The following is a 13,060-nucleotide window of genomic DNA, read 5'->3' as shown; positions in this document are numbered from 1 at the left end:
ATTTTTAATTTTGAGGTTTTTTTTATAAAATAATTTAGCATCATTTTTTTTAACTTTCAAACAAATCTAACATGTGAAAAGTTTAAAATTTACATAATGTGATGAAGATAGTTTGCAAAAAAATTAATTTTGTCTCCATCTCTCAAGCTTCATGCATGTCTCATATCTCATAGAAGTATCACAAAATGATCAATATTTTAACTAGTGATTTATTGTGCTAATAAATTAATGCTATAGAATTTTAATTTTGAAGTTTTATTTTTCATAAATAGTTTTGTATATCATTTTTTATCATTCAAAAAACATTGAATGTGTGAAAAGTTCAAAATTTACATAAATTAATGAAGATGATTAGCAAAATAATGTAAAAGTTTCTCCACCCATTCACTCATTATCACAACATGATCAATAACTCAATACTTACTTCTGTTCACTATTATTATCTCATTTGATTTCTTGATGTTAATCATCGTTTACTCTTAATTTGTATCTATTCTTAAATCTATAAGTTAAAAAATAGTCAACTGAAATTTTGTTTAATTCATCTCAATATAATATTTATTAACATTAACATTTTAAAATTTTTCGTTAAACACAATTTGAGATATTTATCTTTAAATACGTTTATTGACAAACGTGCAAAAATCAAATATGACAATAATAGCAAATAGGAGGAAGTATTTTAATTAGTGACTAATTGTGCTAATTAATGAGTGCTAGAAAATTTTAGTTTTGAGGTTTTTTATAGAATAGTTTAGTATATATATTTTTTTTAACATTCAAACAAAATCTAACATGTAAAAATTCAAAATTTACATATATTAATGAAGATAATTTGCGTAAAATTAATTTTTTTCTCCACCCCTCAAATTTGACTCACCTAAAACTTCAAGTCCAAGTAATTACCCTCACAATTGATTAGAGTACATATTAACATCAAATTAAGCCTTTTAAAAGTCAATGCAATTGCAATGAAGAGGTAGATGGGCTTGACTTATGGGCCAACTCGGATAGATCCGACCCAACCGAATGCCCACGCCTGAATCCGGATTTGTTTCCATGTCTATGAAGCCTACACCGAAAAGATCCAACATGTGTAGTTGGGGAACAAAGACAGTTGATCCGACTGCTTGATGACTTTTTTAATGGGCTCATTAGTGATCCAGTTTGGCCCATATTTGCTCGGGCCTCTCCCTCTTTTTGGGCCTCTTCTTTTTTAAGGTTTTGAGTTGAGGCTATGGCCTTTGGAAGCTCCTTTCTTTCATCCATAGATAGCTTAATGCTTTTGGCTCTTAACAATTCAACAAAATACATTTTACATGTTAGATAATACAACACGAGACGGTCTCACCGAATAACGCATTAGATAAACGAGTTAAATAGAATATTTGATACATATTATGAGAATATATGCTCCTTGTTTTAGATAGTACCACCAAGAGACAGTCTCACACAAGAGTAGCTCGTTAGATAAATGCCATGTCCAAATTCTCAAAAACAAATTATTGTATAAGATGGTCTCACCGAGAGACGCTCTTTATACATGAGTTGAATAGCAAGGACAAGCTGTAAATTTTTTAGGACCGAAAAAATATTTTCATATTCAAGTTTAATACTCCCTCCGTTCCTTTTTGTTTGTCCACTTTACTTTTTGCACGCACTTTCTAGTAAATTTTAAGCCTTAATATTTATAAGTACGCATCATAAAAAACTATAAAAATTATATATTAAAAAACTTTACATCAAGACAAATCTAACAGGATTTCATAGAAATATATTTTATCTTCAATACATACTTCAAAAATCTAATTTAAATTTCCCTCTCTTAAAGTAGACAAATTTAAAGTGGACAAACAAAAAAGAACGGACGGAGTATTAACTTAAATTAAATTTAGATATAATTTACATTTTTTATATGTAATATGAGTTATAGAGGTTTTTTATTAAATTAAATACTTAAAACAAAAATAATACAAAATAAAAAGCGTATTATACTTCTATTATTTACTACGCCTTAAATTTTTAATAGTTTTTTTATATATTGCTCTGGAGTCCTAAAATGAACAAAACGATGGATGGTTCTAACTTTATAAAAATAAGTGAAATTAAAATTCTACAAAATTGTTTTAAAATTCAATAGACCATCTTGATTCTTACAAACAGATACACAAGGTTGTGTGATCATTTAACCTTTAGACTTCAATTTACATGTCATTATTAACATTTAGAAAATTAATAATTTTCTATTAAAAACCTAACATATAGAAAATTAACTCCAACTTTCTTGTTTTTTAGTTGCTCTAAAATAAATTTTACACTATTCATCATCTAATATTTATTTTACATATTACGGTTAATATATAAGAAAAAATATCTTTTTTTATTCGTCTAATCTCACATTTTGTAACATTAATGTCCAATCCAATGAAAATTATATTTGTCTAAGGTTTCGTTCCATAAAGAAAGACTATATTTCATTCCATAAAAAACCTAAGTGAACTTTTTTCCAAACATTAAAATTGCTTTACTTAAAAGCTACGTATTTTTGTGAGACACCGTCTCTTAATAAGACAATTTAAAAATAAAGAATACATATGCTAATAATTATATTAATTGAGCTATTTAACTCATATATGAAAAAACATCTTACAATGAAACACAAGAACTTGTGATTCAATTAAAATTGTAAAACTACAAGGGGAGAGGTATTTTGTGCATGAATTGCATTTATTGGTGTTAAATAACTTATATAATACATAAGAAAAAACTTAAACAACTTAGTGGGTGAGTATACAAATTTTCTATCACTAGTCATAGGTTCAACTCTTGGGCAACAAAATCTTGATTAATCCTACCTCTTCTTCAATCAGTTGTTCCATTTTCACTATAATAAATATAATAAATTTAACTTTTTGCGACATTAGAGTTAATGGCATTAAAAAAATACCACTGTAATAATTATTGGTTTTTATTCTATGTTCCACTATAAAGTGATTTAGTGACACTTTATTTGGTTGTTAGTGACATGTAATTGTTATTATAGTCTATAGTGACATTTGTGAAAAATGTCACTAAATCATATGTCGTAAAAAGCTTTAGTATGATATTTTATTGTGCTGCTAAAAGGTATAATAAATGTCACTAAATGCTCCATATATACTATTAGAAATATGAAATAGCGACATTTAAATTAAATATCGCTAAATATATCCCACTAAAAGCAAATTATATTATAGTGTTTTTGTTTTCGCATTATTTAAATACATTATTTTGACTGTTTGCATGGTTTTAAATTCTACTAAATTATATTTTTAATACATAAAGATTAAGAAGTAGACAACCTAGATCGATGAATTATGCATATGATATAAGTGTAACAACTAACTTGAAGAAGAGGTAATAAAAATAAATTATAGTGAAATTGTAATTTCCTCTTGCAATATTTCATTGAAATATTCTAAAATATAGCTAAACTCAATTTAATTAAGAAAAAAAAACTTGAATATTAATAATAGTTTTCATGATGATATTCTTAATTATCTTGGAAGCAAAATAATTGCATAACATTAATTAAATGAGAATTAATTTAAAAATATAGCAAATTCAAAGAAATAAGATAATTAAATCATCAAATACATATAATCAACAAGTAATTATATCAAAAAAGCGAATTAATTAATAAATAAAATATTCTAGATTTTTTTTAATAAAAAATTGGACTACCAACCTGGAAATTTGTATTCTAAATTGATAATGTGAGGAAAATATTGGTGTAGGATGAGAGGGTGAATAAAGGCAAGTTCTTGTGCCTTCTCTTATAATAAAGGATCGATCAGAGATGGTACAGAACCCTAAAAGAGAAAGGCCAAGAGAATAATTATAACAAATAAATAATAAATCAAAAAATGAACCTTATTTTTAAAAAAATTCCTTTACAGCTTATTACTAATATTAACATCATTAATTTGTGGTTTAGGTGTTATTAAACATATGATTAAATTTCCTCCCTTTCTTGAATTTCTAAATTTAGACGTGTGCTCAATTGATGCAGATAGAGATGCTTAATTTGAAATTAAAATTTAAATTTAAGAAAATAAATTATATAAAATTAAATAAAATTGACATAAGCAGTAAGCAAGTATATTAAAAATTTTAAAATTAGTTTATTAAATTCAATAAATTTAAAATCCAAAAAAATCATCATATCTTAACGTTGATCGAACATACGAATAAAACATTAGAAAATGAAAATAGATAAATGGTATTAGACATTTTCTAATCATGTATAGTTTGTTCATATGATTCCTCATTGGTAAAAAAGTTGTTGAATATGAGTGAAACCAATATGAATATATTGGAAATAGACTAATTAAGTTTGTTTTAAAAGACTAAAGATTGAAAAATAAATTAAATTGATCCAAAATTTTCATTAGTAATTGTGCTAGATGAGTTGCACCTTGACATGCAACAAATATACTACGCTAAAAGTTTCAATTCAGTTCAATTTAATTCTACGCGCTATTGCACGTCAATGGCGAAGCCACATGGGGGACCAGCAAGAACCGACCCACACGATTCACCTTCATGGCTTATGTTTTCAATTCATCCCCGACAGATATTTTAATTATATAATGCTATTACTTTCACGAAAGTAGTAAAAAGTTGATGATTAACGGTAAAGAAAACTTTACTATCCCGACTTCTTCTACTTTTATTTTCTGGTTTCGTCCATGCAAGACCTTAAGACACATCAAGAGAGACAAAAACAAAGATATAGAGACAATCTCCTCCAAGCATGGAAAGGATCAATGATACAAATATTTGTTCTTAGAATCAAAACTATCAAAGCCATCTTACAAATCAATCAAAGAGCAAGCAAATATAAAACTAAACGTGAAAACATCAAGGCTTCACTTCAGCCTCTTGTATATTTTAGCCAAGAACGATTTCAAAACAGCTTGCACTGCCGTGCTCGGATGCGCTTCAATAGATTTGATCAGTTTTTCGTAGCTCTGACTCTCGTATTTCTCAAATACACCCTACAAACGATTATTAAAAAGCATCAGAAAATGCAAGGTTGTTCGTAAAAAACATATCGATGAGATTCATCCCGGATAGTTTAGAATAAGAACTAACCTTAAGATCGAGTACGTTATAGAGTTCTTTTACTTTTGCAACACAGTCGGGATCTTCTTTGCCGTAATTGTCCTGAAATATATATAAGCATTAGAAAAGAAACGATTGCATTGGTTCAATGCGTAGGAGAATGACATGTTTACTTACATATAAAACTTTCTTTTGTTTGTCATTACAAAGTTCTAGAGCTTTCACAACCAACCAAGAGCACTTAAAATCTTCAATATCAGTTCCGATCTGAAGACATAATAGGCAGGAAGGTAAGAATTTTGGATGAGCAGATATTTAGTTTGGAAGGTTGTAGATCGTAGATGTTAGATTTTGATCTCACCTTGCCAATGAATTTCGGGTCTCCAAAACAATCGAGATAATCATCCTACAAAACCAAATATTTCAAAAGGAAATTTAGTAAAATAATCGATCCTAAAAACTCACAACACTCTTAATCTATGTTACTAGGACTCGAGGACTCTTGTCCAATATAGGTAATGTGACTACTTGTATGAGTCAGCTTCTCGAAGGCTTTTCATGATTTTCGCCAATACATGATGTTGGAAATATAACCCACATGCGATCCCACATCGAAGAATTAGACAGAGGTTGACTATCATATATACTCCTCCTAAGAACAATTGGTTTTAGAATGGAACCCCATCAAGTATATGTCCAGTCAACTCTCTTCTTTGTTGAAAATACTTCACATTTGAGGAAGGTCTCACATCGCTAAAATATTGGCTTGTAGACTGTATATAAAGCTTGGTGAGTAATACTCCTAATACCATATGGTTTTGGGAAAGAGCGAACCTCATCAAGTGCTATGCAAGTCAACACTCAATATCCATTGGTTTGTGGGCCTAAGTCCACGGGTGCCCCGTGGGTGTATCCACACGAGTAGGCCCATATGGTGATTATGTGAAGAATAATTGTCATGGCCTAACACTCTTGTGTGGGTCTTGTGTACAAGCCCAAATTTATCACATGAAGTGTCAAAAGTTGAATAATCATTTTCAATGATCCAACGAGGTACTTGAGGTGATGTGAAGAGTCTGAGTATCTAGCTCTACGTATGCTATTGCCGATAAATTAGCACAAGCATACACATTTGAACTGACCTGCACTTGGAAATATATTCCCATATCAATCAAAATATTTTTGACATCAATATGATCTTCAAGCTTCTCACCAGACATGAGTAAAGCACAAGCAACCTGCATGAGATGAGAACATAATGCCATAAGATATACTCGCCAACCTTTTCTGGTTTCTATCATGTAGTATCGACAATTAATTACTCATACTCCAAAGCCATTAAGAAAAACTATGATGACGGTCAAATCTCGTCCACCTTTTGTAAATGTATGATCTACCAATCTTTCAGTATTATGTACAGGATAGATTTCCTCACATAGTTTTACAACTTCATACATTTAACAAAAAACGTCTGCTTTTCAAAAATAAAAAATTCACAAAGAGAGTTGCTGTCGACAGAATTTTCCGATGAATTGACAACATTATATCACCCCAATGCCAATAAAGTGGCTCCCACCTAGGCGTGGTAAGGGAGTCAAACATGTGCATCCTTACGCTTGTAATAACAAAGAGGTTGTTTACTGGCTGACCATTTTCTATTGTTTCGCAATTTACATATACAAGAAGCGCAAATGATTCAAGGGGTCCTTCTAATTTACAAATCTTAGGCTCTAAAGAAAATTTAATGAAGTAAACTATTTTATACTTGAGAAACAACAGCCAAGATCCAATAGTGCAGAAAAGAAAATGAGTAGGATCAAGAATCGAACTTACAGATAGATAAAATGAGTAATAAGCAGTTTTGTACTGAACAATGCGACGGTGGCTGCATTGCAAAAGAAACTCTGAATCAACTTACTTAATTAGCGAAATTTCGTTATTACAAAACTTGAATATATTTTTTAGAGAGAAATTTGTCTCGTTTTACTTACAGGTCAACCGAATATTTTGAAAGATCCTTCTCTCCTTCAATAGTGGTGATCAGATCAATCATCTGTCCACTAGCAGTTTGAAATTCTACCTGTTACAACTTACAAGTTGACAAAAATCTAAGCCAATCGGAAGTGATATAAAATTTGATGGTAATTAACACTTTATGATAACATGGTATGAATCATCATTACCTCATTAAACAAATCCATCAAGTCCACATAGTACTTCTTGTCCCTGAAATGTTTCTTGAGAATCCTTGGGATTTGGTTTCGAAGTATTACACCATCATTAACAGCAATCATGCCAACCTGACACACGACGTTTCAATTGTTAATTGATTTCGTGTGCTTACGATAAAAGTTCAATGAGGTATCTTTTTATTGAAACTCCACTGAATAACGATGCTAACCTTCGGAACTCTGAACCAGCAAGGCTGACCGCGCCTTGTATGAGAGTTGTCCATAATGTCATCAAGGACAAGAAAATATGCTTGAAGCTGTTAAGATAGAAGCATAAAAGAGTCATTTGTGGGTCATCCTAAAACACAACGAAGAGATAAATTATTCAACATAAATAGAAAAGTTATTTATCATACCCATTCAATGCACCACCCTAGTGCAGAAGCAAGAAAAATTTCATCCTCAGTAAGCTCTTCTCCGTCTTTCAACAGCTTGTAGCTGTCAATAACAGAAAGCCCCCGATTCAGCTTCCCTATCAGCCACAAAATTCACCATTAGATTGTTTGTTTAAATAAGAATGCAACATCTACGATTTATAAAACTCATAACCCACTAACTCCATAGAACTTCCTTTGTCTTAAATGAATGAGTATCACAGAAAGCATATCCCTAAAACTAGTTGTTTTGTTTAAAAGTTTATCCTTTCCTTAAAGATTATACAAAAACAAATAGTACAGAAAATAAAAAAATATATATTCTCTTTACAATTCCTTGACGTTTTATTTCCCTTAGATGGCACCTTGAACATCAACTGATAAAGCTGCAACCCTTTCTCCCTCATCTATCTACGCACTTCAACTTAATATCTCTCTCTCTCTCTCAAAGTACGGAATATTACATGAATCAAGACTACCATGTGTCCATGTCATCATGTGAAAATTATAAGACAATATGGAACTTATATTATTTGGACAATATCCCGAGTGTCATGATGTAACTTATCTAATCAGGGAACCTAATCTCCCTTCCTTAAATTTACAAAAATAAGAGGACGAAGATGGCAGCCAGTAAACTCAGTGAATTCCTCAACATTTTATTTAACTAATATGAACTCATGATCTGAGGGTTACACCAAATCCATTATCGGCCTTGGTCTTTGGATATAAAAGTTCTTTATGAAAATTGCTAAAACATGTCAAATACACTATGCTGATCTATGAATTCGACCAACATAGCAAAACGATTGTCAATAATTCAATACCACATTTATCTATGCACTTCAAGTTAATCTCTCAAAAGATTATTACATAGTTCAGGATAACCATGCTATTGTGTTGAGAATACATCTATAAGACACTCAAACTATCGTTACATGGAGGAATATATAGTTCGAAGTGTCAATTTGGAAGCCGGTTTACTCATGAACTATAAAGTAATAATGGGTCATTACAAATGTTCTTCCCTCAAATGCAAGACATACAAGACAGAATCAGCAATAACTAAATGATAAAAATCCTTGTATTTTCATATATGGCCCACCATTGATGAAGCAATAAGCAAGTTTGCAAGGATAAAGTTCACTCACCTCCTGGAACATTGTAATCCAGCATCTGAAAGAAACAATAAAACAAGAGCATTTAAGAATCATAAATAGGAGAACATTAAAAAAAACTTTAAACAATAGACCATTAATATTTTTGTACTTTTCTAAATTTCTTCCACATTAGGTGCCACAAATTTAGTACCCACCAATTTTTTTATGAAAAATATACTATCATTCTTGATGACAAGTTTAAGGTTGCTTATATTCGACTTCAAACTCCATCTATATGGAATTCAATTAATGGCATTGAAGGAATGGAAAAAAGTATTCAATTGTAAATCTACAATCTAATTGACAACTTGCCATTAAATTAATGAAGAAGTACACTATAAACATTGGTATTCCAAGATAAATTAATAAAGCTTGCATCTTAACTTTCATAACTCAGATCTAACAATATAACAATTGAATTTGAAGAATTAAGCCCAACTTTCCTTCTTCCAAAAGCAAGATATTGGTGTAATACAATAGATATATTGCTGTTTTTAAGCAGCCATGAACATATTTTGCAATATTAACTTACACCAGGTGTATTCTAAAGGGTAGGCTATGATCTGCGTCATTTGATTAAAACCCTAATGTATAACACATAATATTAACATCCGAATTGGTTCAACATGCATGCATAGATGACTCTTCAACCCACCCTATACTAGTGTCTCAGATTCGCCCTTATTCAATGTCATTTTCACTAAGGGGAGATTTGAGAGATCGGATATAAACAAGTAAACAACCATCTATAAGATTACAAAGAGGTTGTTTACATCATTTCAATAAAAAATGAAGTTGTTTACAACACAAAGCGTGCGCGCATTTCTCATCGCCCTCTCCTTAGAGGGAAAAACAAGGGTATGATCTGTCCGCTACCCTCCTCCCAAAACCCGACTTGTACGAGATACTAGGTTGATGACTCTGATTTGACATCACTCAAAACTTGACATCAATAGTGATAATAAAGCCATTTAATTCAGTTTTATAGCAATTATTACTAGACTTTTTTTGAAATAATTTTTACTACACTTTGTATTATCTAGATATATATTTTCCAGAAAGCTGAAGCTGAGAGTTAATAAATTGAATTGGGTTTATTCATTATTATTTATTAATAGTTTCTTAACTCCTAATAAAAAAAAGTAAATCTTCCACTGATTTGTTTCCTTAAAAACAATTCACATCATATACATTGCATCACACAAACAAATATGAGCAAAAAAAAAGAAAAAATACCATTAATTACAAAAAAAAATAAAAAAATTAAAACCCAATAACAAAAAAGCACAAAAAAGAGAAATTTCAATGGAAAATGAGGGAAATAAAGAATACCCGATCAACCCATTGACGAGAAGTATCGGTCCAATCAAAAGCAGGGTCACTAAGAAGCTCAGATTTAAGAACTTGATAAACTTGCAGAAACTTTGACCTAAGATCCAACATTGTTGTTGCTAAAATTCTTTGAAAATTGACAGTGCAAGATTGGAAGTTTGAAGTAGAAATCAATCAGAGAGTATAGAGAGAGAAAGAAGAGGGAGAAACGAGATGGGATTTGGTGTTGATTGTTGGGTATTTCTATACACTACTCCCCCTAAATCCAAGGTATAAAGAAAGAGGGAAAAAGAGTGAGAATTAGGAAAATTGTTCATGGTTTATGTAAATGGTACGTGCTCCACGGGTTCCTCGCTATCCACCAAACATTTTGTCGTTCAAACGTAGTAGGAGTGATGCTTAACGTTTACAAAATGTTTATCATATGATAATTTATTTATCAGGCCCTCTCTTAAAAGACTGTTTATAGTATAGACGCTTTTTAAGAGCCCAGCTCATATCTTCCTTTTACTTTTTTTTTTTAAAATTGCTGCTTTCTTTGAAAAAAACTGTTGCTTTCTTCCCACGCACGTGTATTATACTTTGGAATATGAAAAGTCTAAACATTAATTGCCTCTTCCCCACGCTAACTTATCCCTTGAAAATGAAGAAATCAATTTTTCATATTACAACGGAAGATTTTGTGCTTGAATTCAATTGTGGGCTTTTTTTAAATAAAGTTTCATCAACAGTGGAAAACAATGATGTTGAAGAGGACAATAATATATACTATTTGGGGAAGGTAATAAAAACCATTATGGTTCTCCTGATTTTTTTTAAAAAAATTAAGGTTCATCAATGGTGAAAAACAGTGATGTTGAAGAAGACAACTATTACTAATTTTTGGAGAATTGTAATAAAAGCATTTGGTTATATATTCATATATTTGGGGATATAACCAAAATATAATTAGTATTATAACTATGAACATTTGACATAGGTTGATGTAGTTGGGAGTAAACATTATGTAGTAAAAATATATTTGGGGTTATAACATAATATATTTGTCGTTATAACATAATATACTTGGGGTTATAACATAGTATATTCGGGGTTATAATAACTTATATTTAGGATTATAACATATAATAATTGGTATTCTAACTGTGAACATTTGACATAGGTGGATGTAGTTGAGAGTATAACATTGTGTAGTCTGGGTTATATCATTTTTAGTTGGTTTTATAACATAATATAGTTGGGAGTACAATATTGTTTAATGGGTGTTATAACATAGTTTAATTCGGATTACAACATAATTTATTAGGGGTGATAACATAGTTTAATTGTGATTATAACATTGTTTAGTTGGAGGTATAACATTATTTAGTTGAGATTATAACATTACTTTATAAATCCAAAATATTATAAACTACGCACAATTATAAACACAAATATAATCTATTAATAAACCCATACATACACTATTATAAATCCAGGTACACACTATTATCCTTCCAATATAATCCAAAATATGAATACATAACTATACGACAAATACCACTATTATAAACCCAAATACACAATATTATAAATTCAAATACATAATATTATAATTTGAGCTACTATAAGCCCTTTGTTTGGGTACTTAATCAGCCACCTTTGATTGTTGAGGGTTGTCATTTTGATCCTTAGAAAGAATCTTTATGATCTTCTTTGTGAATACAGAAGTCAGGACAACACCGTCACTTATCTTTCCCAAAGTTTAAACCCTAAAATTCAAGAACAAGTAAAATCAAAAAACAAACAAATTTAAATTTTTAAAATATTAAACTACAAACTTTAATTAGGTTAAAACACCAACTTACTTTCTTTCTTCAACATCACTATTTCCACCATTGATGAAGCTTAATTTTTTTAAAAAAATAAGAGTATTGTAATTATAACTAATATATAACACAATTAACCCAAAAAAATAAAAATAAAAATGAAAACTTTGAAAACGAAAATGGTGATCAAGATGAAACATAAATGCATACCTTTGATGGTCTTGCAAATGTTGAAGAAGATAAATAGAAAATAAACGACAATGAAATTGAGAGAGAAAGATGAAGATTGAAAACCACAAATGGAGTTTGAGAGAGGATCATGAGTGGTTTATGTCATGAAAGAGTGAAATGAAAAATTGAAAATGAAAGTTAAAAAGTTAAGAGGAGCGTGTGTGTCCTGCACCAAATTCATTCATTTATTTATTTATTTTAATTTATAAATTGGGCCAGCCCAAAACTTGAGACGTCTATTGTGTAGACGGTCTCAAGTAAGAATTTGTGTTTAGTCATTATTCATTATTGTAAGGAGTAGGTAGAAACTTGGATATTATCGATTTAGGAGTTTAAAACACACTCGATATTTATTTGACATTGTAATTGAATTCTATTTTGATTTTATGTAGAAATCAATATGAACACAAGACTCTCAAACTAGGAAAAAAGGTTTAATAACAAGCAATTTCCCAACAAAATAGAGAAAAGGGAACTGGGAGGGGTAGTCAACCACTCACTTGAGATTCATATTGATCAATCGAAAAAGTTAACCATGGTGTTTTGTTATTCAAGCAATGTAAATCTTGACTTCACCTAAAAATCAAAATTTTGAACATAAAGATTAAGATTAAGATTAGAATAAAAAAATTTAAAAATTTTCCACGAGGCACGTGCCCCGGTGGCCCATACTAGATTCGCCCGTGTCGATATTACACCGATCCTTTCAAAACAAAAGCTGAAAAATGATCAATCCTTCTGAAATCATATTTAAGTACACAAGTGAAACTATACTAACCTGACAATCATACATTACATAGAAATAATCAACCAAAACA

The 13,060-nt window shown here is 30.2% G+C and overlaps 2 protein-coding genes across 2 annotated transcripts; both read right to left on the bottom strand.

Moving 5' to 3' along the window:
• Positions 1-957: 957 nt before the first annotated feature.
• LOC130807685 (uncharacterized) lies at positions 958-1,314 on the bottom strand. The gene has a single exon (XM_057672987.1). The coding sequence runs from the start codon at positions 1,312-1,314 to the stop codon at positions 958-960; it is 357 nt and encodes a 118-aa protein (XP_057528970.1).
• Positions 1,315-4,755: 3,441 nt separating this feature from the next.
• Positions 4,756-10,602, bottom strand: LOC130808029 (farnesyl pyrophosphate synthase 1-like). The gene is made up of 12 exons (XM_057673464.1): positions 10,204-10,602; positions 8,863-8,887; positions 7,694-7,809; positions 7,508-7,594; positions 7,290-7,406; positions 7,098-7,186; positions 6,940-6,991; positions 6,249-6,344; positions 5,468-5,512; positions 5,284-5,373; positions 5,137-5,208; positions 4,756-5,039 (listed from the first exon to the last, which is right to left on the bottom strand). The coding sequence occupies exons 1-12, from the start codon at positions 10,312-10,314 to the stop codon at positions 4,911-4,913; spliced, it is 1,029 nt and encodes a 342-aa protein (XP_057529447.1). The 5' UTR covers positions 10,315-10,602; the 3' UTR covers positions 4,756-4,910.
• Between the last annotated feature and the right edge of the window lie 2,458 nt (positions 10,603-13,060).

Source organism: Amaranthus tricolor, chromosome 3 (assembly GCF_026212465.1).
Source record: "Amaranthus tricolor cultivar Red isolate AtriRed21 chromosome 3, ASM2621246v1, whole genome shotgun sequence".
NCBI classification, from domain to species: domain Eukaryota; kingdom Viridiplantae; phylum Streptophyta; class Magnoliopsida; order Caryophyllales; family Amaranthaceae; genus Amaranthus; species Amaranthus tricolor.
Note: the sequence above shows the minus strand (reverse complement) of the source record. Positions and strands in the feature narration are given on the sequence as shown.

What these genes read in the sequence shown, in the direction of transcription:
- LOC130807685 (XM_057672987.1), bottom strand. Translation starts at nt 1,314, where the DNA reads ATGTATTTTGTTGAATTGTTAAGAGCCAAAAGCATTAAGCTATCTATG.
- LOC130808029 (XM_057673464.1), bottom strand. Translation starts at nt 10,314, where the DNA reads ATGTTGGATCTTAGGTCAAAGTTTCTGCAAGTTTATCAAGTTCTTAAA. An exon ending in GCTGGTTCAGAGTTCCGAAG is followed by an intron (nt 7,407 to 7,507) that starts GTTAGCATCGTT and finishes GTCGTGTGTCAG; the next exon opens with GTTGGCATGATTGCTGTTAA. An exon ending in ATAACGTACTCGATCTTAAG is followed by an intron (nt 5,040 to 5,136) that starts GTTAGTTCTTAT and finishes AATCGTTTGTAG; the next exon opens with GGTGTATTTGAGAAATACGA.